We start from the raw sequence: 26,385 nt of genomic DNA on the forward strand, positions 1-26,385 counted from the left end.
AATGTTACGTAATAACTCTGGACTAGGAAACATAACATGTTCTCTTACCTTCACGTACTGTTCAACTTCTGTTACAATCCCCATGACTGCAGAGTAAGACTCTTCAAGTGCCGAAGGGCCATCTGGCATCCGTGTCAGGGCATTACGGTAGAATTTTTCCTCTTCTGATAATTCATAGTGCACACCCACCTAACAAAACACAGAAGATGTACCACATTTTGATTTAAAAGCAATGAGAGTGTTGATTTTTTAAAAAAAGATTTAGGATAAATCAAGATTCTTGAGATTCAAAAGTAGTATTTCTTTATTCTTACCTGATATCTCTGACTTTGGATTCTAGGTAGCGACAGTATTACCATCTTCCAAGCAAACAGTTCTTGGAACAGTTTGTATCTACAGTCTTCAATGGGTGGATTCAGGTAGATTACCTGGTTGGTTATCCGCAGTTCATGAACAACATTCTGCAGGAATATAAAGCCATGTTCAGTTTTGGTTTACTGGAGGAAGTAATAACCAAATGCATTAAATTATCATTAGTCTGGTAGCATTACTCAAAATTTGACGGTGGTATTAAGTTGGAAAGTTATCTTTGTATCCGTGCATTATAGCACAAATATAAACTGCACTAGATGAAGTTATGTATTCTGTTCAGAGTTTCCAAAAAGCCACGTCTCCTGTAAAGCCTTTAGCTTAACCCTTATTCTTCACCGTCAAGGCTGAGCACATATATGCAATCCTATATCCTCTCCTCCATTATCTCTTAAATTGTCAAATTTTAGAATGAAAGCTCCCTGACACAGAGCTGTACCCTTTGTCTCTGAAATTCTTTTTTAAAAATGTTTTTATTTCTTTCCAAGCATGGTGTCTTCAGCAGTACATATATTTGTCATTTGATTTAGTAACAGTTATTGCAAAAATTGATGAACGCAATACATCCTGTAACAATAGAACAAATAACTACTCCCCACAAGACGCAGGGAACTGAACAGGACTAAAAAGAGGCGGCCATGGAAAAGGATGGCGGAGGCTGGCCAATGATTAGATGAAAGAGCTCAAGACATCCCAGTTCCCTGCAACTCCAAGCCTTTAAATAAATGCTCATAATATAAGCATTCTTTCCGTGATCATAAGAGCTGGGAACTTCATTCAGCAAAATTATGGATTCTTATGGATTCTCTGGATGCCAAATTTTGTGGAAGATCATCAGATTTACCAGAACTGTGCAAACACAGGACAAGACTTAAGTTATACTGCATCATTTCAACACACATTTTAGTTATAGATTTTGCATGCATTACTTCCAGCTTGCAAGACTCCATGGATTCAATTCAAAGTGAAGACACCACGTACTTTGATCTTTGGCTCTCCACCTGGCTTATGGCTGACTTGTGGAGCATCTGTGTCCATATCAACTTCTGCTTTGTCATCTGCTTGACCAAGTAGTACTTGAGTCCATGCTCTCAGCCCAGCCTGCAGACGAACTCCCAGGATTCTCTCGATCTAGGAAGCAATTGCATTAACAAAACTGAAGTACTGCAAGAAATGCAGCAGACCTGAAGTTAGCACATGCTACTAAACATCCACGGAAAGATTTTTCTTATCAGCATCCTTTCTTATTAGCCCCTTTGAGACCTGAGGATATGGACTAGTACTTAGAGCCCTCTGACAACATGTCCTCTAGACACTTGTCCTTCTTGGCTGAATTAGGTTAACTGGAGCAGTGTGTGACTGACTATACAACTTGGGACCTTTGTACCTGTGAGTGACTCCTCCCACACAGCCCTACCTATGTACTGAGATCTGTGGTGGGTGGGAGAGGAGGTAATCCCCTGTGGTACCTCAGCTGTCAGCAGTTCATTATGTGGTAATGCAAAGCAGGGCTTTCTCAGTGGCAGCACCCCAGTTATGGAGCTCCCTCTCCTCTGAAATATAGGCACCTCCCAATTTATGTGGGGGTTACGTTCCAAGACACCATGCATTTAATTGAAATTGTGTATATTGGGAACAAGCCTGCAAACATCCTTTAAACCTCTGGAAATCTTTTTAAAACCTAAAATGCACCAAACTCCACAAATGCTGCCTCCAAACCTCCTTGCTCAAACTCCCAACTCTCCACAGGCCTCAAAGGTCGGTGCAAAGGCTTGTGGGATTGCTAGATACCATTTTCATGATTTTAGGGCCGTTTCCCCCCCTCTTTTTTGCCACTTCTGGGATTGCGGTGATGCGTGTGTGGATGGTCATGTATGCCTTGGAACACAAGTAAATGGGGAATTGCCTGTACAGCTGTCATTGGCTCTTATACCTTTTAGGCACCAGCTGACGACATACTTTCATGAAAGGCTGTGAAGTGCCTGGAGATATTTGGATGAAGAGTGGTATACAAATTTAATTAATGGCAACAATAATGCAGAAGAATGCTGGGGCATTACTGCTGAGCCTATTGTTTTAGTATCACATACATTTGTAGCCTTGCAGTTGGACTCTGCACCCCGTGATGGGATATATCAGGAAACTGTTAACTTCCAGCAGGCTTTTAACTCAAAATCTCTCAAGTGTTCAAACCAGATAACTTTAAAATTAAACTTATTAAGAAATATAGCTATTTTGTCCCGGTAACCACTTGCAAAGCTTACCTCCATATCCAGTTTATTAACCCAGATGGGTAAATTGGAGTATGAATGAAGATTCAAATCATCCACAGCTTTTTGAACTCTGTTTAAAATTTCGGAGAAGGTTTTGTGATCATACATGCAAGTCTCCAAGGATCTGACTTCCAGGTCTATTTTCTCTTCAATGATGAGCAAGTCATCCACCTAAAAGGCAGAAATGAAAACAGTCTTAAAAGCTCAGTTTCAGTATGCAAAATGATTGTTCTCTATAAAGCCACCCATTAACAAATGTCTACGTTGCCTTTCCAACATGTAAGTCTAATATACCATTACTCCCAGTGGATTCAGAATTTAGACAAACAAGTGAATGCATATTAGCAGTGGTAAGTTGTTATTTACTCTCAGGATCACTGCATTTGAATACAATGCAAATAAAAACTGCATTTTCAAGTATTGATTTCACTAACTAGGACTGACATCCTGTCTGGTATGTAATACTGTACTAATAAGGTTTTGACAAAAAATACTATAACCTGTTATATAGAGTCAATACTGCCTTACTTCTAGTTGACTGAAATATTTTATATAAAGGCTGTATCAAAATCGATTGTAGCATGAGGCTTTCCTGGTCAGTTTTAGAGTGTTGGCATTATGGCTACTGAACAGCTGAATGGCAATTTCTCAAGATTTCTTTACTGAAGCAATACATTATTGATAAATCATGCACTGCAAAAAACCCCAAACCCCAGTAATAAACTTCAAAGCAAATTAACCTTTTCCTGGAAGTTGAAGACTGTCTCTGCCAGCCGTTGGACATATGGGTCCAGTTTGTATGATTCCCACACTAGAGCAATTCCTTCCCCAATCAAAGCCTGCACTTCCTTCTTTAGCCCAGCAACCAAGAGGGAAATGGTGTTCCGTTCTTCCACCTTTTCACAGGTCCGTTCGTATGTACGGACGCTTTCAATCAGAGAAATAGCAAAAGGATAGAGCTGATTTGCTTGGTGAGCTTTGTTGACTATCGCAAGAGGAACCCGGAACCCTAGCCACTTAAGGTTGCGGACTTCTTTTGACAGGGTGATTATTTCTGGGAGGAAGTTGACCTTCAGTTTGAGGACATTCCCTGTTCGGCCTCGAACACGAGTGCTTTCGATGGTGAAAATGCGGCCCGAGACACCAAGGTTACGCTGCTGAACCTTCCTGGCCCAATCATCAAATATTTCCTGGGTGTTGAGCTTCATACGGAAGCTGTCTCCGTCCTGCTTCAGTTTTTGGCCCTCTACGTGGTTCTCCCAACCCTTCCCAAGGACATCTTCAACACGCTTCATGTAGGCTGTCAGCTGCCTGTCAATCTGTTTCGCCCAGATTATAGACCCCGATACCGGAGGCAAGTCTCTAACATGACTCATTTTGCAAGCCTGGCTCTGTGGATACTGCACTTTGAATTTGTCATGAAGTGACTCTATGTCATCTTTCACACGCTGAATCAGCTGTGTTTGGTATTCGCGGATGGCACCTCTGATGTGGGGCCTGACAAACAGAGCATTGAACCTGGAGAAGATCCTGAACATTTCATTGGCATTCTTTGCTGTGCCCAGCTGGTCTCTTAGGCGAGCAGTAATGCGGGTCTCAACTCTATCAATTCTTTCATCGTAACGCTTCATTGCAGCTTCCCAGGCCTCTGTGCCTTCTTTGGAAACATCCAAGCCGTCGACTTCTTTAACGTTCTCATAAGCAAGGTTTACTTCTTCAATCGCGTTGGCATCAGCAGCATCAAACAGCACTTCTGCTACTTTCATATCCTGTGGCTCAGGTACCTCTCCCTGATTTTGCTGGGGTACTGCAGTCACCTAAAAAGGTAAAAAGATACCATTAAGCAACAGCAGTAGTAATCACACTACCAAGAACACACAGCAACATGACCTCTTCCCCTAACAAAGGTTCAACAACCAGCAGCCGTGGTTATTTCACTCACTAGCTCACTTGTTTGCCAGATTTTCAGGGCCTCCTTTAATGTGTTTCTTGATAGTCATAATTCAATGACTATCAAGTTTTCCGTTTTAGCATTTATCCCAGGAACCAGTAGGGGGCGCTCTCTTGCATTGAAGCAATTCCTTTGGGAATGGATTTAAACCGTTCCTTGCAAATGAGGGGCAGCTTGCTTCGTAGAAAGTGTTCCAGGTGAAAATAGTCTGGGTCAAGACAAGAGTAAGTTCTTACTTCGAATGGACTAGTTCCATTCTAACAAATCACAACCCAAGTCTCTAAAAAAAGGCACCAGCCGTTGTACTTACCTGTGGTCTTAACACTCTCACGATAACTGCTCTCAGTTGTTCGTGTTGGCGTCGAAACTTCCGCATCTGATCAAGACGAGCCTGGAGCTTTCTGTGAGCAGGATTGATGCGCCACACCATCTTCAGATTCTCTTCCCTCTTTCTTTTCACAATGTCTCTCAGTAGGACTTGCAGTTTCTCATATTCATCGTCCCAGGTCTGGAAGACCTCAAAGCATGCAACCATGACCTGAAAGAAAGTTGAACACCGTCACTGAACACCATGCTCCATCACACAAATTCTGCATATTGTATGCGTTCACTAAGGATGTGATGATAGATCTGCCCCCAAACTTTATTTGCGGGGGACGGGCGGAATGGACTGGTAGATTATGAAAGAGTAGAAAAAGCTATATTGCCCCAAACAATGACTTTGGTATTATGACCAACAAGATCCGCCCATCTGACTGGGTTGCCGCAACCACTGTGGGCAGCTCCTAACAGAATATTAAAAACATGATAAAACACCAAACATTAAAAACTTCCCTAAACAAGGCTGTCTTTAAATGTCTTTTAAAAGTCAAATGTTTATTTCCTTGACATCTGATGAGAGGGCATTCCACAGGGCAGGCACCACTACCAAGTAACATCACTTCTCACAGTGAAGGAACCGCCAGAAGGCCCTCAGTGCTCAATCTCAGTGTCCAGGCTGAATGATGATGGTGGAGACGCTCCTTCAGGTATACAGGGCCAAAGGTTGTTTAAAGAATTGTAAGGTAGTGTCATCACACATCTCTACCTTTTACTACCTATTCCAATGCTAAGGCTTCAGTTAGCAAGGAGGAGTGCAATGTTTAGCTCAAGTTCCCACCCCCCACTGATCCCATTAGGATCTAAATGCAAGACTTGCCTTCTCAAATTCTTCATAGGCAACATGCATCAATTTCCGTGTCCCCAACACTTTGAGTAGCTGAGAACTCAGGTCTCTTGAAATGGCCTCCACCAGGCGCAGAGCTCGTTGAATAGGATACTTTGTATTTCTGATTTTTCTCAGGTGGGTGAATATTGCAACCAATGCCTGCCTTATTTTATCCAGTTCAGTAGCAGACAGCAAATCATTCAGAGGGAAGTCTTTCATCAATGGATTGTAGTCATTTACTGTCTCCAATGCCTGTTTTAGACCTAGATAGTACAAGAGAAAGCCGATTTCACTTTTTCAAACATTTAAAAGCATTTAATCACTTGGCTTGTGTTAATGTAAATGTGCTACAACAGCTAGAGCCCTGCAAAAATTCTGTTTCTGGACAGCTTCCATAAGCTCTTACCTGTGTCTGTATCAAAGCTGACAGTAGCATGAAAGCGTTTGCCGTGCTTCAAGATATCTAAAGTTAAGAGGACTTCAGGGCTTTCACGCTTCTCCTGAATACGGTATAGAGCACGTTCCAGGTTTAGCCAAAAGCTGATTTCTTGCAAAGCAGTGCCTGATGCAGGGTCCCGATCTAGTTTGGTCACCTTGAAAATTGGTAAAGAGGGTAATGAGGCTTCTACTGTTCAACAAATGGTGGAGTCAAAGCAACTGAAGGCATTACCATATGATCATACTGCCTGCTCAACCACATTTCCATCCTGCTTTGTTCTAGCTACTTGGCTATGTAAACAGAGGGCAGAGCAAAAAAAAGACGTTGCCTGACTGGAACTGAGCATAGTCCTACCGATGTACAGAAAAGGACTCAGCTGCAAATGAAAACCTGATTCCAACACTACAGCTGCAATCCTAAATATTAAGGAGTCTCAATGTACACAGTGGAAGGACTTGCTTCTAAGTAAACTGTAAGATGATTTGGTTATACAGTGGTACCTCGGGTTTAGTACTTAACTCGTTCCGGAGGTCTGTTCTTAACCTGAAACTGTTCTTAACCTGAAGCACCACTTTAGCTAATGGAGCCTCCTGCTGCTGCCGCAGCACAATTTCTGTTCTTATCCTGAAGCACTATTTCTGGGTTAGCGAAGTCTGTAACCTGAAGCGAACCTGAACCGAGGTACCACTGTGTAGACATTATCTCCCATCAGCTTCAGATGGATTATCTCAAAGTAGATGGAAGGGTTTATTTAAAAAAATAAAACTGCTAAATTATGTACCTGAGTGTGTTCACATTGCTGCACATAAAATAGTTAATGGAAGGGTATAGGAAAGTAAAATGTGTAACTGCTTCTTATTTTAAAATTAAGAACATGCAATTCCAAATATGCTCCAGATTACACACTGAAGATTTCATCCTCCACTTTAACAATATGCAACTGGGAAGGTATCCAACAACGAACTAAAGAGGGAAACTGAACATCCCTTGAACACTAAACTTCTTTTTCGAATTTACCTTTTGGATTTCTCTAATCCACCGGTTAACTCCAGACTGCAGCTGGTTGAGAAAAGTTGGGTCTTCAACTTTATCACCAAAATCAGTAACCTTCGGCTTTTCTCCTCGCTCATAGCACTGCTTAGCAACATTGGTAATGATCGGATGAATTGGCAAACTAATCTCTGGGATTTCAATGTTTTGCTGCAGATGAAGAAGTCCCATTTCGAGTTCCGCAATTTTTTTCTCAACGGAGGGAGCCATTTTATCGCCATCCCTGAGAGAACATGGAAGTGAGCCAAAGGAAAATCCATCACACAGAGTCACGTACAATTAATGTGCAGGCAGCTGCCCTCCCCACCCTATAGAGACAACATATATTCCCATTTTTCAAATTTCTTAAGCTAGCATGTGAGGCTAAGATGTCAAAGGGCTAGCCAATGAGGTTCAATTTAACATAGTTCAATATTACCCATGTTGTTTGGCAAGCTGCTCCCTAATCTCTGGGGATCTTTGGGAGCAGGCCTCTAATGCAGAGAAGCTGCAGTCAGAAGAAAAGCTTGGGGAACCCCTAATCCACACAAACATGTGCTTCAACATACACACAAAGCTCTTAGGATCTTGACCACCATCTACTTTCCAGTTATATCTTCCTTCCCCTGCACATCTTTTATTCCTTCACGTACACAACGGCTAGAAATTACACAAACGAAAGTAGTTACCTGTCTGCTTTGCCAGACTCTCTGATGTAAGACTTAAAGAAGGGAGCAACAGCATTGCTGATGAAGGAATGCAGAGTTTCATACGGGGAGTCTTCACTGAGGGTAAGCACCCTGAGCTGTGAGGACACAGGCTTGTCCGCATCAATTACTGGTGCTCGTTTAATGAATGCCAAACTGTAAACCAAAGAAATAATATTAAGTACCTATTCAATTTAACCTGAGAACATATGTATTTTGGGGTTCACAAGGTAACTGTAGTTTAATGTACATTAATCTCTTTAAGGGGAGTCTTATTTCTAGACTTAAAGAAGTTCTAGACATTTAAAGGTTTCCTAACATTTTAAAAGAAAGAAAAGTTTCAATGGTTAGGATTGAAGGAATATGGTATTTTACGTGGGTAAAATCTTGCCTACTCAGCTCTATGCCCTTGTATGCAGAATGAGGATGCAATGTGAATGGGGTCTCACAGGGTCTAAGGGAGTGAGGAGTCAGGGACATGGTTTAATTCTGTCTTGTAGCATAAACTATATTTGCAGGTGGAAGTTCTTTTCTAAGAAAAGTAGGAAAGAAGCTTTTCCTTTCTGTTCCCCCTTCGCCATGTACTTGTTTTCTTCTGTTTGCAGATATGCAGTTCACAGATCAATCTGCAAGATCATCTGCTTGGGCTCTACAGTAAACAGCTAGCTAGCTAAGGTTCTTCCTATTTGTAGTTCTACTCATAAGTAAGCCTTGCTCATGACTGCATCTGCTGTCAGAAGGCACTCCCCAGGCAGAAAATCAGATGTCCCCATGTTGTCTTTCCAGAGTTAAGACCATGGGTTTATGCTCAGAAGTGAAATGCCAACCAGTGGCTGGGTCCAGAATTTGGTGTGAACCAAATTTCCGGGGTGGGGTGGGGAATTCAGGAAAAAAATGTTGTATGCACACTCATGGAAATTACTAACCTCTTCTCTTTAGAAGCTTATAGGGAAGTTTATAATGTTTGATGTTTTATTGTGTTTTGAATATTTCGTTGGGAACTGACCAGAGTGGCTGGGGCAACCCAGTTAGATGGGTGGCTTATAAATAATAAAATTGTTTTTGTTCTTTTTCTTTGTTGTAGACCCCACCCCCTTTAAAATATCTGCCTTGGGTTTTTTGGTGGTTTTTGTGTCACAATTGGGATCACGAGGGACAAAGAAGCACTCAGGCAGAAAGCATAGCTCTCGCTCTCTTCTTCACTTTGCACTTGCCAGTTAGAAAGAAGGAACAACAACAACAACAACCAGTGTGGTGTAGTGGTTAAGAGCGGTAGTCTCGTAATCTGGGGAACCGGGTTCGCTTCCCCGCTCCTCCACATGCAGCTGCTGGGTGACCTTGGGCCAGTCACACTTCTCTGAAGTCTCTCAGCCCCACTCACCTCACAGAGTGTTTGTTGTGGGGGAGGAAGAGAAAGGAGAATGTTAGCCGCTTTGAGACTCCTGAAGGGGAGTGAAAGGCGGGATATCAAATCCAAACTCCTCTTCTTCTTCTTCTACATTATGTGAGCATAGAAAATTGGTGGAGCAGGCAGGAACAATAGGAGAAGATGGCAGAGAGATTCTGCAGTCATACAAAAGGCCTCTGTCAGTCAGTGGGCATGGCTCTCATTCAACTCTTCCTGCCCAACTAACATTGGCCCAGATGAGAATTTCCTACTGACAGAGCTTTTTCCTAAATCTCAGAATTCCTCTTCAGTCCCACAATTGCATCAAGTGCACGGCTTGTTTGTTTACTGTCAGAAGAGACACAGATTTGACTCACCTGTTTGACTTCATCCCATAATGAATGTCAGTACTTATGCCATAGGAAATAAATTCCTTCTCTTCCTCTCCTTCATCACCAACATCCTCTGTAAAGAATTAGGAAACTTTTATTATTTTTATGTCCTCTCCCCTCATTTCCTTTATGAGCCACATGTTCAGAACTTTACATTCAAGTTAGAATGCCTAAATATTTAGACACACAACACAACTTAATCTTAAACATATCTACTCAAATTAAGTCTTGCTTTGAGGCTTGCTTCCAGGTACAGGGCTGCAGCCTTGTATCCCTCAAAATGCATGACTCTGAAGCTAGAGGAATTCATTAGCATTAACTTTATTGCCCAAAAACCCCTCTTCTTTCCCTTTATTCTAGGTTAGCCTACTCCGGCTTCTCAACAAAATCCAGTTCTTCTCATATTGAGAGGAAATCAGATTTATTTAAAAGCAGTCAGCTTCCTCAAACTGATTGAATTTAAGATATATATTATATATATAAATAGCAGAAGAACCAAGATAAAAAGTGAAGAGCCCTGTTAATAACCGACAGTTCAGAGGATGATGTCACTGCTTTAGCAGCCAACACTACAGCAATGAAACCACTGCAATGCAGCACAGCAATTCTTCCATCTAAGAGGCACACCCAAACAGGAGAACAGAAAGAGAAAGTGTACTGGACAAAGAATAGATCTTATCAGGAAAGAACCCTGTAATAAAGAGAACTGTATGCATTCCTTATAATATCAGCCAAAAAAGCACTATTTTTTCATTATAAAGTTGCTGTCAAAACTGTGAAACCTTTGCGCTGTGTACTTTCAATAAGCATCAATTTCCACAAAGCTTGATTATAAACAGCAGCAACCTTGGTACTTCTCAAGTCATAGCCCTTTTCCAGGAGAAACTATACTGTAGCAAATGCTGCCAAAATGTAAGATTCTGCAAGCATGTGTCCTTTTCTCCAAATCTTATGCAAAAGCATCAGGGTTTGCTTTGCAATTAATATAAAAAGTAAAAGGTTTAATACAGAAACATTTCACCATAGCTGCCATTCAATTTGATGAATAGGTTTGAATCAATCAAGACATCAATATGTGGCTTAAACTGTACAACACTGATTCCAGAAGAATGTCTTTAGGACACAAAATATAGATTTCTCCAACAGACACGTTATTTGTTTTCAGCCTCAAAACTATCCTATTTCAAAGACTTCTTTAGATGAGAGAGAAAGAATATGCAGGAATATGTGGGAGTATCTACCTCCTTCACGTTGTACAAATATTACTATTTTTTCAAAAAGTCACCCACACGCAACATTTAAAAGTTTTGCAACAACAGTGTAGTGCCTCCCGCAACGGAAGTGAAAAGCTCATACAAAAATTGTGTCAATGAAGTGTTACATTTTATGTGTACAAATCTATGTGCACTCATACACAGGAGCGCAACATTCAAATGACCTTACAGTTCAGATCTCGAGAAGATGGAAGCATTTATCTCAACAATAAGCCACTGTTTAAGCCTGCAAGTTTTTCAGGAGCAAATGGCAATGATGTAATGAATCAACACTAACAACTAGGATACACTACATTGAGCAGGGCTCCAGTAAGACTCATAGAGCTCTCTTTGGTTTATATTTAACATTGCATTAGCAACTGCTACACTATCTGCACTGCAACTCAAACTCTTCAGGCACATTGCCTATCAAAAAGACAGGGAGACAGCCAATTAATTCATGCTTAGAGTAGACCCATTGAAATCAATAAACTTAATGGTCTATTTGTTTATTATTAAATTTGTATATGACTTAGTAGGTCACCCACAAAAACTCTAATAGTTCACAAAGGGGGGGGGGGATCATTAGAACTATTCCAGGACTATGATTTAGTCATGGAATTACAATTGGTCTGTTTACACTCATTAAATCTGCTCATGAATCACAGAGAAAGTTATGCTAGGGCCTAGAATATGGCAACCATAAGTCTGGATTTTCTCAGACATTACCAGGATTTCAAAGGTGGAATTGACATCTGGGGGGAATTTCCGAAAGGCGGCGCATTGTCCTGGATCTTAGGCAAGTCAATCGAAAATCTGCAGGGTAACCAGGTTTTTACTTTTTGAAATATGGCAACCCTAGCCTGGAATAACTATTATTGCTCAGGGATTTAAAAAAAAAAATCTATGCCAGGGGTAGCGAACATGGTGCACTTTCAGACTCCAATTCCCATCATCTATCACGGGCCATGCTGACTAGGGCTGATAGGTGCTTCAGTCTCAAACATCTGGAAGGCACGATGTTAGCTATCCCAATAAGCTCTCTAGTTCTAGTCTATCTAAAACAAATATTATACCTTTTATGTTTAAATTTACATAGCTCAGTCCTCTATGAAAGTTCTCTTGTTTATCTAAGCAGCCAGCAGAACTCAGCAAGCAGGCCAGGCTGTCTTTCTGAGGTGACACCTGGGCACAGAGAAATCCTGCCAACAGAGTTAATGTTTGGAAAATGGGAAGCACCTCCTGGGGAGGGATTAACAATGCTCGAAAGTGGGGGCGGGGTGCTTACCAACAGCAAATTCTTGCAGAAGATTATAGTTACAAATAATACTTAGAAAACCTCCATCTACGGTAGCTGATAGTAAAAGCTTTCCAAAAAGGCCAAACTTAAGCTGATGCAAAATCTCAATAATTCACTAAAAGCTTTCCAAAGGCCAAACTTACATTAGTAGCCAATCAACACGTTACCACTGTAACATATGTAGAGACTTTTTCCTTTTGGACTGTGATATACTGCTGACTACAGTACAGGTAACTTGCAACTTATGCACATTTAACTTTATGCACTTGGTAAAATTAGAAAATAAAAAGGGGGTGGACGTCAGAGGAAAAAAGACTTAACAATCCCACCTGCCATTGAACCCAGCTATATGCAATATTGGTGCTAGGCACTATCCCTGGAATGTAATCCCAATATAAACTGAGAGCCATCTATAATCTTATCAGCATGCCTTAAAAACAACAACCCACACACATTCATATACCCCAGCCAGCTTGGAGAATGGCAGAGGAGATGCAATTACAGTAGCTGGAGTGCTGGGATTACTGACATTGCATCTTGAGAACCACTGTGTACATAACAAACCTGAGGCCTTTCAGTTACAGATAGGTAGCCGTGTTGGTCTGCCATAGTCAAAACAAAAAAAATTCCTTCCAGTAGCACCTTAAAGACCAACTAAGTCAGTTCTTGGTATGAGCTTTCGTGTGCATGCACACTTCTTCAGATACACTGAAACAGAAGTTTCCAGACCCTTCTATATAGTGAGAAGGTGGGGAGGGGTATTACTCAGAAGGCTGGTGGGAATGGGTGATTGGCAGATAGCTGTGATGACCCTGTTGACAACTCTTAAGGACTGCAATAGGTCTTACAGGAAGAAGCAAGGGGTGACAAAGCCATTTTTCACCTTTTCACCCCTTGCTTCTTCCTGTAAGACCTATTGCAGTCGTTAAGAGTCGTCAACAGGCTCATCACAGCTATCTGCCAATCACCCATTCCCACCAGCCTTCTGAGTAATACCCCTCCCCACCTTCTCACTATATAGAAGGGTCTGGAAACTTCTGTTTCAGTGTATCTGAAGAAGTGTGCATGCACACGAAAGCTCATACCAAGAACTGACTTAGTTGGTCTTTAAGGTGCTACTGGAAGGAATTTTTTTTGTTTTGACTGTGGCCTTTCAGATGTTGTTGGACCACAACTGCCATCATTGCAGATCCTAACCATTGGCAGGCTATGACTGATCAATGACCCTGTGACGTAGGTTAAGAAGCTGTGACAGGCCCAAGGTCAACAAATGAGCTTCATGAACCCTTATTCCCAGGTCCTAGTCAGACACTCTGAACATACACCACACTGGCTTCCCAGAGTTCTTCTGCTATGGGGCAGCTATATAAAATAAGTAGGTAAATAAATATGGGAAAAACAAAATGTCACTTAAGAGAAGGATCTGAAATATTATCCTTCAAACTTGGAATGTGTTTTATTCTGGATTGTTTTATTTGATGTTTTAATGTGCTGTAAACCACTCAGATTTTTCCTTTAAAATATAAAGCAGGATAGTAATGAAAAGGCACATACACATTCCGTTCTGGAGACCAGAACCTAGGTTTAAGGTGCAATTTGGCTTATATATCTGAGTTTCTAAGACTGGTAGGAAGGAAGCCCAAGGGTCATCTAGTCCAACCCCAAGCAATGCATGGAATCTAGTTCCTGATGAGGTGAAACTGGATTAGAAAATACTGTACTGTGCCAATATAGATAACCTAACAACCCTGTGAAAGTGGAACACATTTTGCCCTTGAACTCAGGGTTGTCAATTTTAACATCAGGCAAGAAACAGCAACCCTGTTTATCTCCATGCCAGGAAAAGCTTCACCTACTGATTCTGGCACACCAAGCTGTTGTCAAAGGCATAGAAGCCAACCAGATTGCGCTTTGTCTTCCTGGCGACTTGGCAACCCTACTATCCACCTTCAGCGTACTCTGCATCACAGTGCTCAGAAGAAGTCCATCTCACACTGGGAATTCCTCTCACACAAGCAAGGCATTACTGTGTGCTGTACCTTGGACTACCCAGCCAGCGATCATGCTCATTTTACATGCGGAAAGGCCTCACTCCGCCTGAATCCCCAAAGATCCTCTGCCTGTCTGGACAACAAAGAGGCATGTGACAATTTCCAGAGCGGTGGCTTTGTCCAGCACGTTGCAGCAAAAACAAGCCTCGCTGCATCCTAAATATTTCATTCTTTTATGGTGCGAGGTGATAGAATGGGTAAGAGCCCAGATGCACGAAACCTCCACTTCAGTTGGCAGGTGTGTGTGTGTGTGTGTTGAGAAGAACGAGGAAAGATACCCACATTAAACAGAAATAATTTGAAATGGTGTGAGGCAGCTTCCTATCTGTGCAAGCTCCACACAGGCAGGTATGGCCTATTTTATTTGTGGCATTGAGCGTCACTGTATTGACTTGCAAAAAAGGCTTTACTCACGCAGATCTAGATAAGATATATCATTATTCTTTATTAGATCCACCTATTGCCTGTCACCCGAAGATCCTGGAGAGGTTCGCAGCATAAAAAAATAAAAAATACAGAACAAGACCATAAAATACAACCCACAACGAAAACAGTAACAAACCCAACCAACAACCAACCCCCGCTCCCCTCCCACATTGAAAGTGATGGTTCATCAGCCCAAGGCCTGATTGAAGAGGAAGATGCGTTGATGAGGAGACTGCCGGATCAGGCCACGGAGAGGGCACATGTGCGGGAAAAGAGATTTATTCCTGGTGCTGGCGAAGGGGGGGGGGAGATTAAAGGCGGTGAAGGACGGGCTCCCTCAGCCCGCCAGCCTGAAGAAGACAAAGCGGCGGCGCCATTTTGACAGCCGAGGGAGTGGCGGCATAGGCAGCCTCCGTCGCCTCCGTCTTCCCCAGCGGCCTCACCCCTCTCTCCATCCTCCTCCTTCCCCTCCGCTGCTCCTCCCTTGTTTATCCCCAGCTGGAAGGGAAAACCTCTAGGCCCCGGCCTCCGGCAGAAAGCCGCCGCCCTGAAACACGTAGCCAGCCAGGCGGTCGGGCGGGGTTGGTGGGACTGGGGTGTCTCTGGGCTGCCGACTCACCCTTGAGGGTGGAGCGCTCGACCAGCACGGCGTGGACCTGCGGGTCGGAGAGGAACTTGCGCATCTGCTCCACGGCGCCTTTCTCCTCCAGCGCCGCCTCCAGCGCGGCCGGCGCCTCGCCGCCATCCTCCAGCAGCAGCGGCACCAGCTTACGCAGGTGCTTCTGCAGCACCGACACGTCCGCCACGTTCTGCACCGCCGAGCCGGTCACCTCCAGCCCGCCGTCCTCTCCCCCTCCTCCTCCGCCGCCTCCCCCTACCGAATCGGACATGGCTGCTGAGGGTTCGTGGGATTCTCTCCCACCCCTCAAAGCCGAAGGATAAAACGCCGCTAGAGACGAGACGCAGCTAACTCCCCCGGCGACCGCTGAGTTCTACGGCTCAGCGGTACTGAGCCCGCCGCGCCCGCCCCGCCGCTCTTTTAACCACCGCCTCTTGCCGTCAGAGCCGCCCCGGAGGATGATGGGAAGCGTAGTCGGGGAAACCCGCCCGGGCTTGTAGCTGAAGAGGGGGGTCTGGGGTAGGATGGACTACAAGTCCCGACATGCATCTGAAAGGGGACACCCGCTCCCCCCCTCCAGAGGATCACGCGGGCAATGTAGTTCACGTTTCCGGCGGTGGGGCTCTGATTTGCTTAGAATGCAAGTTGGATTTACAGTATTGTGATGATCAGCATATATATTAAATATGTTTGAACTTATCCATGTTAATTTTTTTTAATTTTTAGGTTTTCCCTGTATTTTTAAGCTGCTCTTATTCTCCCCCCCCCCGTAAGCCATTTGGAGTCCCTGTCAGGGGGAAAAGTGGGGTATAAATAAATAAATATACAATTATGATAATAGTAATAATATGAGAAAACCTTCAGGTTTCAATCCTGAGCATTACTTGCATTCCTGGGCTCCTTTGGGAGGAAGGGCATTAACAATATTTAAAAATTACTTGTCTCTTGGATTTTCATATGTAGTTTTTGGCACAACCGAAGGAAGCACGCTAGTATGAGATGCGTGTTTTCCTGATTAGAAAGCTACTTATGAGAGTGGAATCCTCAGGTCCCGGTTTTCTGCAAAAGGAGCTCAGTGGGGTTTGCTTTTGAGTAGGTATTTGCAGGATTGCGCTGTTAAATTCTGCCACTCTCGAAAGCTAGCAAATTCGATGATGTTTTAAATGTAAATGTAAGCATCCTTTAGACATGGGACTATTTTTTAAAAAAAATGTCTAGCCAAAGCCATTACAGTACAAGAGATGAAAAACACAGGACAGATTAAAATTAATTACACAGTTAAAATTAAAGGGTGTGTGTGTGTGTGTGTGTGAGAGAGAGAGAGTGTGTGTGTGTTTTCTAGAGATAATGTAAAGCAAACGCAACGCCCAGGCTGTTTCTTTCTCCAGGAAGCAGAACTCAATAGGGCGCAAATGTCAGATTTGTGACCCCGCCTTCCCGCTTATTCTCAGGAAATCTTTTTTTCGAAGCCAAAGGCTGCAGGAGAAAAACTACTTGTTCCAGATTGCACTGCGACTGTTTCCGCCGGAGCAATGAAGAAGCAGTTTTGAGGCTGTTACTACGCAGCCTCTTGCCTCTTTGCTGCCAGAGAGTTGCGCTGCAGAGCTTCGCCCCGGATTGCAGCGCGCCGAGTGTGATGCACTCTGATATTTTCTGATATTTTCGGCTACGGATAAGGAGTTAACGCTGCGGCCTTCTGCACCAAGCCCCACTTGAACTGAGTAGGCAAAACGACTACAATCTTAGCCACACGTCTCACATGGGGCTTAGACACAATGAGTGGACTTCTCAGCAGACTCGGGCTGGTAAAGAAGCCTAGGAAACAATATGGGAATTCTTTCTGGGTAAACACGTGTAGGATGAGGCAGCCCGCTTGCTGTAGTCTTTAAGCACGGGTAACGAGGGGCTTACTTATGAGTAAGAGACCAGAGGGACCAGAGATTTGCCCCAGAGAGCATGATTTCCCAAACTCCAACTGTTTTTGGACTAATACTCCCACCATCCCTAGCTTAGCAGGACGAGTGGTCAGGAATGATGGGAATTGTAGTCAAAACACACACACACACAACCAACAGCTGGAGAACCAAGTTTGGGAAACTGATCTAAAGGATTTACCATTCTGGAAGATGAGCAGATAGTCAATGGATTGGATTGCATAGAGCAGCGATGTTTCTGGACCCTATTTAGCCCCTGCCAGTGTGGTCAGTGGATAGGGATGATGGGAGTTATAGTCCGACATCTGGAGGGCCACTGGTTCCCATCCTGGCCCATACAGGGATAGCGGACTCTCCCCTGCTGGAGGTCTTCAAGCAGAAGAAGCTGGGCAGCCACATCACAAGAGCCTGTTGGATGAGGCCAGTGACCCATAGCCCAGTATCCTCTTCCTATAGCGGACAAATATGGGAAGCCCACAAGCAGGACAGGAGAACAGCAGCACTCTTTCCAACCTGGGAGTCTCAGAAACAGGTATTCAGGGGCATACTGCCTCCGACAGCAGAGACAGGACATAGCCATTTTGGCTAGCAGCCATCGATAGCCTTCATCACCTGCCCAATCCTCACTGAGAGCTGTCCCAAGTCGATGGCCATCGCTACATCTTGTGTGATACCATGGTTTAACTTTGTGCTGCGTAACGAAGCAATTTGTTAGGGAACGTTCGAACTGGATCTTTTGCATCAAAGGGAGTGGGGTCAGAGCACAAGGCCCCCTACAACACTGTAACTCAAACATGCATGCACAAGGTATTCCTTCTCGTTGGAACATGCTCAGCTATGGATGGGAAGATGGTCTTGGGTTGCAATTAAGATGGTATCTATGGCTAAGAAATGCTCAAGGCTCGTCTCTCACCCAGGATAGCGGTACTCCAAAATAGGGAAAGGGTCATTCCTCAACACACGGTGCTAGTGGATTTTCTGGAAACCAACACCAGAGTGCTGGAGAGAATAGCCTACGTGTTCAAGCCTTGCCCTGCCCTCCCCATGCAAATTATTGCAGTAGATCCAGCTTGGGACCCGGACATGTTGGGAGCCTCTGTGGTGGCACCTACCTCAGCAAAACCGCACACCACTTCCCAAAGAGCAGCTTGAGCAGAAATAATAAAAGCTTGTGAATGAACAATGCTTCCCAGCATGCAAAGATTGTGCTGAAGACAACCTCAGTGAGCTGGGGGCCCTTCAATGCAAGCTACTAACTTGTTGCAACAAATGGTGGTTCTGGTTCTGTGATAATGGCAGCCATTTCTGTGGGATGGTTGGCTTCTTTTAGAGGCTACATAGTTAAGTGTACCAGGGTGGAAGAGGTGAGCATGGATTCCTTGAGACCATGGTTAAAACTCTACTGGGTCTTCCCCAAAGGTCAGTCCTAACTAGTATGTGATTTCAATGGCAGGGTTCAAGATTGATACACCCAGAGCAGCAGTTGAACCTGTCCTTAAGCAGGTGCAGAGTGGGCCTCCATCATACAATGAGAATTGTACAGTGAAGGTGCCAGGAGCACCTCTATCGTGAGGGAAACCCACAATTTAGGGGCTGCCACAAAACAGGTCTTCTCCTGGGCAACCACACTCTGAACTTCTGAGGACAGCAGAAGGTGAGTAACCACAGAAGCAGCTCATGTTGAAAAGAGGGAAGGGGCTTCGGCACCAAAGGGTGTTATTTCAAGGTCATGAGTGCTGTCATCTCTTTTTCTAGAACTTAACTATATTGCCTGAACTCAAAGGTCCACACTGATGGCCCTTTTTGTTTTGATTACAAAATCTTCAATGAGAACAGGCAGGGAGGAAGCACTCTTGACCTTACTGAAGTGGAAAGAAATACAAGATAAGGAACTTTTGTCCTTAATTTGCTCTGCTTTCTGATTCTTGTCTCAGTGCCACGGCCAGAGGACTGCTCCCTAATTAGTTTAGCATGAGAGATCAGTGCACCAATCTTCCACTTATTAAAAGAACCTTACCTTCTTTGAACATCTCTGCATGACTTTGTTACAGGGAAAAAATGGACCGAAGGGGATAAACTTCCTTATTTTTTTAAAAAGGTGGTATAAAGGGTAAGGTAGAAAGGTAAAGGACCCTGGACGGTTAAGTGCAAAGGCAACTATGGAGTGCGGCGCTCATATTGTTTTCCAGGCCAAGGGAGCTGGCGTTTGTCCACAGACAGCTTTCCGGGTCATGCGGCCAGCATAAACCGCTTCTGGTGCAAAAGGACACTGGGACGAGTGCCAGAGCGCACAGAAATGCCATTTACCTTCCCGCCACAGCAGTACCTATTTATCTACTTGCACTGGTGTGCTTGGTTGGCTGGAGCTGGGGCAGAGCAACGGGAGCTCACCCCTTTGCACGGATTCGAACGGCCAACCTTCCAATCAGCAAGCCCAAGAGACCCAGTGGTTTAGACCACAGCACCACTTGCGTCCCGTTGGTATAAAGGGTAGATCTCACCAAAACAATGCAGTCATGCCATTCCATTAATAAGAGACAATGGGGGTAGGGGTGGCTTTCCCTTCTTTTATTTCAAAAATTGAATAAGACTGTTTTCTGCATGCAACCAAGTGCAGCTTGGACTGCAGAATTTAATTTGTGTTGAGTTTGCTCCATAGTGGAATATGTCTAGGGAAAGGGGTTGGCTAGGATAGCCTTGTGGTCCCTTGGAATGTTGTAGCATTCTAATATATGCTGTGGAATTCTAAGCATGTTTAAGACTTAGAAGTAAACCTGAGTTCAATCTTCCCTAGTAAAAGTGCCATGGACTGCAGCCTCGATTTCTTTCCCGCTTGCAGCTAACCATTATGCCTAGAGAGAACAATCTGATATATGTTACTGCCTCGAGGGTTATCAAACACAGAAAATAAACTTAGCTACACAGCAACATTTTTCTCTTTAATTTTTTATGAGTGACAGTTGCATGAGGTTAGGCATAATGTAGCAAGAGAAATGTATTATTTAAGGAGACCACATCCCAAAGCGCCATTTTTTCATGATTAATGCCAGGTTTCTCTCTGGATAATAGACCTTTACCCCTTGGCAACATGCTCTCTGCTTCCCTCACCCAGTAAATCAGTTTGCATCTTTGCTGTTACACCTAATTTGGTCCTCATCTATATTGCTGCACTAAAGTTTTAATGCAGGTATGCAACAGCCAACTAGAAGGATGCATAGCTGTGGTCATGCCCTGCAACATGAAAACTAGCTTTTTGTTACAAAAGCTGATCGGTTTAATCAAATTCCAAACCAAGTGTATAGAGAAAATGTAGACAAAAAACCCTACTGTAAAGTTCATGTATTGCTTTCAAGTCTTCATGTCCTGGTCTTCTACCTGACTAGGACAACAATCCAAGAGATGCATGAACAAATGTTACGGGCTTGGTATTACAATGGCATTTTTTATTGTTGCTTGAAGAACTGACCCTCATAAGGTGTCATTAACTACAGTGGTACCTTGGGTTAAGTACTTAATCCATTCCGGAGGTCCATTCTTAACCTGAAACTGTTCATAACCTGAAGCACCACTTTAGCTAATGGGGCCTCCTGCTGCCGCCGGAGCATGATTTCTGTTCTCATCCTGAAGCAAAGTTCTTAACCTGAAGTACTATTTCTGGGTTAGCGGAGTCTGTAACCTGAAGCATATGTAACCTGACGTACCACTATACTTCTGAAACTCCCTGCTGTACACCATGCAGCATAGGTGGCTGCTGTTCAAAGTACAAATCCCCTTAGGTCTACAGGACCAATTACTAGCTGCTGGCCTTGATTCAGAGTACCATGAAAGAACTGACTCTTCATTAATTCAGGAGGAAAGCAAGCTAGGATTTTGACTCTCCCCCCCCCCCCAATTGACTCACATACTTCACCTTGGTTCATTTGTCAGTTTGTGGGATGCTGGCCCACCCTGCTGCTACCCTTGGCTTCAGGTGTAACTATTTCGATTTAGTCCTTCTGTCTCAGCATTTAACTACAGAATTGTAGTACCAAGTAGTGATGCAACCACACACAATGGACTGTAGTCCTGAAGAGCACCGTGTACTGACATACTATCAAGCTGAATCATGATCATTCGGAGCGCAGAGCTGCATACAGTGGTGGTTTTATGCCGGAAGAAATTGCTTTCCATTCGTGTAAGGCAAGGCACCCAATTTTCATAGACTCCAGTACTGCATGACCCTCAATGCAAAATCCAGAGTTGCTGAGGGTGCTCCGACCTTCAGGATTTGCTGTGGGTCGGTGGAGGATCAGGGAAAATCGGGAAGAGGTTCTACATTAAACTGAGAAAAGCACAAGAGACGTGGACCAGCTGAGGAGCGGGGGCTGTCAGTCTTTTTGTGTTGATGCAAGACTTTGGGGTGGCCGCACCTACTACTGACACACTATCTTCAAAGGGTTGGTCAGGAGTGAATGCAGCCCACCAGCCAAAACGGATTAGCCCCCTCTGCTCAAAGCCAAGGAAGCTCTTTTGGCTGCCCTGGGAGATGCTGGGGCTTGGACTTTGTCCAGCTTCTAAAGGAAGGAAATTCCACCCCATGGCATGGTTACATGATGCGTGTTGATACGATACGATACAATATCTTTATTGTCATTGTCCCTTGCGGAACAGTTGTGTCAAGAGTCACATATTAGTGGACAAACTTTGGGTTATTTAAGATATTAAATGGGTCAATTTGACACTATACGGTAATGTCAAATTGGCCACTCTGTTCATGGCTCAGTGAAATTCCTAAAAAGAAAGTTCTCTACTTTGAGAGTAAACTTGGAAGATTTTTTTTTTTTTTGGGGGGGGGGGCGCACGACCAAGTAGAATGTCTGCCACCATCAAAAGGTAAGGGATCTCATCTGGCTTGTATGCAACATTCAGCAGTTTTAACAACTGCAGGAAAATGGATTTGTCTTTCAGTAAGCACAGATTGAGACAAAATCCTAAAATCCTTCTCAATTTTAGGTAATGAGATTATTATCTATGGTTTTAACTTTAAGAGTAGCAGTCATTTTTTGCATGGAGCAACAAGACACTAGAGTGCTAAAACGTCCATGTTTTGCACTAAGAAAACCCAATTGTCAAAAACCATATTTTTCACACAACAGTTTATGCAACTTTCGTAAATACGGGCAGAGTGAACACACAGGTCTGACTTGTCAAGGGACAGAAATGGAATCCTCGATTTCTCCTGGCCACCACCTATATATAGGCTGCTTCATCATTCTACGTATGGTCAATTGGATGGTTTGAGTCTTCTGTAGATGATGTAGCCCCCCCTTAAAAGGCCTTGTTGAAACTTTGTTTTGTATGGGTTCTTTTATTGGATACCTACATAATCTGCACTCTTGCTGGAAGATCCTTTCCTTAAGTTAAACGTAGTTTTATGATGAGCAGGTAAAATTCCATTTCTTCTTTATTTAATCCATATAATACACCAGTTTTAAATTTAAAAACTAGATAAAAGAGCATATTAAATGGCAGGTGTATGAAGATTTTCTTCATAAAACAATGTCTGAACAAAAAAACCTGAATTATAAAATATTAAAAAATAGGTTGGTACATTTGAACATAGCATTCAACTAAAGCATAAAGATACAGATATAGTATAAAGAAAAATTGTGCCACTTACCTATAATTTTTTTTTTTTGCTGTTTCTAGGAACTTTTTATTCTGTACATAGGACCATTCTGTACAAAATATGAAGTCTACATTTTTATTACTCATTACAATAAAACAAAGTACAATGTATGTACAATATTAAAATGAAGCCATACTAAAGCCACACACAAAAAAAGACACTTGGTAATATTCTTTTTGACATTCCTGATGTACAGGCATAAAATTTTGGAGAACATGGGAAGATGGCTAACACTGAACTTTATGAAGAACAACAGTCACCAAAACTATATTTTATTTGCACGTTTTTATTTTGGATGTATTAGTTTTTAGAATAATTTAATACAGAACTTATACAGAGCATAAAAATTGTGATAACAAACAAGCCAAACAATTAGTGCTGCTAAATTTTAGAATATTGCTTAGGCAAGTTTGTCAACTGGCCTAAAATCTCAAGAGCAAGTTTTCATGGCATAATTTTCCTACCTATCCCAGAACGTTAGCTTTTTGGTGAATGTTTATCTTCAGTAAAGAGAAAAAATAAAATCTAGACAGTGAAAGATCTTATACGTTGAGCGTTACACAGTCAACCAAACATTGATATACAATATTTTCCCACTCCCCCCAGAGGATAACATTAGTTTGAATGCTTCTTTCCAGAAACCTCTTTCATGAACCTACTGAACAGCCTAATTATAAAAAGGTATTTGACAGGTTACCAGCTAAAGATGGAAGTTCAAACAATGGTATATCAAAATACATATAGACGTTGCCGTTTGCAATTAAAAAAGCACCCTTTCCCACCACCTCAAAAAGGGAAGACATCTTTAATCTGCTTTAAATTACTTGTTTTTTCATGGTAAACCATATTTATTTTCAAGTTTAACAGGAATTGTTTTTACACAGAATGGGTATTTTATTTGAAGCTTGGAGTGGTCTTTATATTAATTTAGTTCTGCCTTACCACTAATTCCCATCACACCACATATGATTTCTCCCCATAGCTTTTGCAATAAATATTGGACATTTTGTTTTAAGTGAGACCAGACAGCAGGCACTACATCTGCACAAGGTTACTATAACTGCCTGTTTCGCACAATAATTTTAATGGATTCACGATACCTCATTTCCTTAAAAACTTATTTTAAAGAAGCCACATGTTTTAACTTTTTCTGCATCAAGACATTAAAACACTGTTTGCTACTGCCAGAGACAAAAGAAATTAGTTGCTTGTTCTAAATAAAACACAACTGAAACCCAGCTCTTAAGCAGGATACAAAAGTCTAAAAATACTGGCCACCCTGAGAGAAATCAAATATCGAAGACAAAGCACTATATATATATATAGAAAATTTCTTCGTGCTTTCCCATCCACAACAATAAAAAAGAGCTCACAACATGCACGTAATCTTGTGGACTATATAGCAGCATTTGAAGATCAACAGTAACTCGGATGAGTTTTTTTTCCTTGTGAGGTGTGTATGTTTTACATGTGCTTTTCACCACAGAAAACAATATGACAGCAGAACTTCTGTAACTCATTTCTCAGCTTTTAAGACAGGCATCGGAAAAATGCATAATGCAATGAGGATCTGTTGCCTTATTAAATATAATCTGAAAAGGTACTAATGCTGCACTCTTATCAAATTATATCACCAAGAGAAATGTATCCAGCTAGCTGGTCTCATGATGTCTACAAAAAGAACTCTTAGAGCTCAAAATATGCCATACAGTAAAAACTCAGGTAAGGGAGAAAAACACAGAAGTCATTCTGGTAAATGAAATAATAGGTTTTTTTTTTTGGGGGGGGGGGAACCAAAATAAGAGTTATGCAATGACTTTTTTTAAAAAATGCAATTTATTTCTAATCAAGGCAGACAGGATTTCAGTTTTAGGAACACAAATTCTTTTTCTAGCAGGTCAGTTCCAAAATACTCAGCTTCTATTACATGCTAAAAGATTGGAAAATATGGCTTCAATCCATATAAAGTACTTTGAGGGTGCCTCTCTCTGAAATAATTTTCAGAGCTCCCAGAAATTAGCCGTGATCGAAGATTGTCATGAAAATTGCCATTCTGTAAGCTGAACTGAGAGAACAATTTAACTGTGTGTGTGTGTTTCCAAGCTGCCAGGAATTTGTCAAGGCAGTAATTCAGGTTTGTTTTTTCCCCCCTGGAAGTTTTTTCAGTGTTATAAAAATGCCTAATAGGTTTTCGGTGAATTTAAAAACTCGGCTATTGCCACAGTACCAACTTTGGGGACAGGAAGAATAGAAAGAAAATGGCCTCAGCCTACCAGGCACTCCTGTACTGCAGCTTCCAATTAGGAAAATCTATGCAAGGCCACTTTGCACACACAGAAAGCAGTTCCATATAAAGGGGGGGGAAAAGGAATGTGCAGTCACACACACGTTTTCTTGTGTGCCCGCACATATATGATGTACATGAGCCACAAGCTGCAGCCGACAGTAGTATAACAGGTGTACATACTGCAAACAATATGATCAACGTTATGGTTTCATGCTTTTCCATATACAGAACTGCTTTCCATACCCGGCACAAAAGAGGGAAGGTGGAGCAGCCAAAAAGGTTTAGGGAGGTTGTGTGGCAACAGTGTTTGATGATTTGTGCCAAGGCTGTTCTTCTCTCAGTAATAATATGGAGGGGGAAAAGTGCATGCTTCCGACTGGCTAGTACTATGCCAGCATCCTCAAGGAAGTGTCATCGTTTAATACTTGTCAACCCAAGGTTCTGCATATAGAATCAGATAATTTACCATTGTTTGAACAACTAATCTTGAGCTGCGCATACTGTATCAAAGTTATTGCCTAAAGAAATGGGATTGGGGAAAAAGCTTTGACTTGTGTGTAACTGATCAGTATGGCACAAAAAAAGTAAGTTCTCTACTGTGGAACAGAGTCCAGAAAAAAGGGTTTTCCTCCAAATAAGATTTCACTTGAATAGTCTAATGCCCATCATGCGTTATTAGATCATCAGCTCGGCAATGGGACTCCAAGGCTTTCATGGTATAGATATCCTGAGGCAGTTCGGACTTGCGGCGCACAATAACACGATCCTTTTTCTGTTCCTTCTGTGCCTAAAATCAAAATGCATTTTTTTTAATGCAATGATTTGATCCACAATAGGTTGGTTTTTTGGGTGAAGAAAAGTATTATTAGCAAGCTTACGACAGCAAGTTGGCAATACAACCTGGCTACTGCTGGAATGACTTGGTTGATGCAATGCTTATCCATACACGGCACCCCTCTGAATACATTTTTGGATTCTCCTGGTTCTTTGGGAAGCCACCAAGTCCATAAATTTAACAGTCAGTACATACTATCATTATAGGCATACCATTTTTAAGTTGTTTAGGCTAATAGTCATGCCCCCTGGTGAGCAG

At 42.5% G+C, this 26,385-nt stretch overlaps 2 protein-coding genes and 1 long non-coding RNA gene across 11 annotated transcripts in view; 1 reads left to right on the forward strand and 2 right to left on the reverse strand.

The window, feature by feature from the left end:
- Window positions 1-15,827, reverse strand: part of DYNC1H1 (dynein cytoplasmic 1 heavy chain 1) — a 57,570-nt gene extending 41,743 nt beyond the window's left edge. The window contains exons 1-12 of the mRNA XM_083729746.1: window positions 15,404-15,827; window positions 9,740-9,827; window positions 7,958-8,131; window positions 7,257-7,512; window positions 6,207-6,393; window positions 5,792-6,063; window positions 4,904-5,131; window positions 3,383-4,459; window positions 2,634-2,813; window positions 1,351-1,500; window positions 315-461; window positions 49-189 (exon numbers count right to left, since the gene is read on the reverse strand). Coding sequence (XP_083585872.1) covers window positions 49-189; window positions 315-461; window positions 1,351-1,500; window positions 2,634-2,813; window positions 3,383-4,459; window positions 4,904-5,131; window positions 5,792-6,063; window positions 6,207-6,393; window positions 7,257-7,512; window positions 7,958-8,131; window positions 9,740-9,827; window positions 15,404-15,674 — 3,171 coding nt within the window. The 5' untranslated portion in view covers window positions 15,675-15,827. The remainder of the gene's footprint in view (window positions 1-48; window positions 190-314; window positions 462-1,350; window positions 1,501-2,633; window positions 2,814-3,382; window positions 4,460-4,903; window positions 5,132-5,791; window positions 6,064-6,206; window positions 6,394-7,256; window positions 7,513-7,957; window positions 8,132-9,739; window positions 9,828-15,403) is intronic.
- A 1,168-nt stretch (window positions 15,828-16,995) lies between these two features.
- LOC310845185 lies at window positions 16,996-25,361 on the forward strand. Its single transcript, XR_014564555.1, has 3 exons — window positions 16,996-18,840; window positions 18,989-21,935; window positions 21,988-25,361. It is a non-coding gene; the product is annotated as an uncharacterized lncRNA (long non-coding RNA).
- The window catches only part of PPP2R5C (protein phosphatase 2 regulatory subunit B'gamma), a 74,119-nt gene continuing 70,800 nt past the window's right edge, over window positions 23,067-26,385 (reverse strand). For all 9 annotated transcript variants that reach the window (XM_083734732.1, XM_083734734.1, XM_083734736.1 and 6 more), the window contains one exon: window positions 23,067-26,079. In XM_083734732.1, the coding sequence (XP_083590858.1) occupies window positions 25,948-26,079 (132 nt within the window). In that variant the 3' untranslated portion in view covers window positions 23,067-25,947. The remainder of the gene's footprint in view (window positions 26,080-26,385) is intronic.

The sequence above is a fragment of the Podarcis gaigeae genome, assembly GCF_964106915.1.
Source record: "Podarcis gaigeae genome assembly, chromosome: 1".
In the NCBI taxonomy this organism is placed as follows: Eukaryota; Metazoa; Chordata; class Lepidosauria; order Squamata; family Lacertidae; genus Podarcis; species Podarcis gaigeae.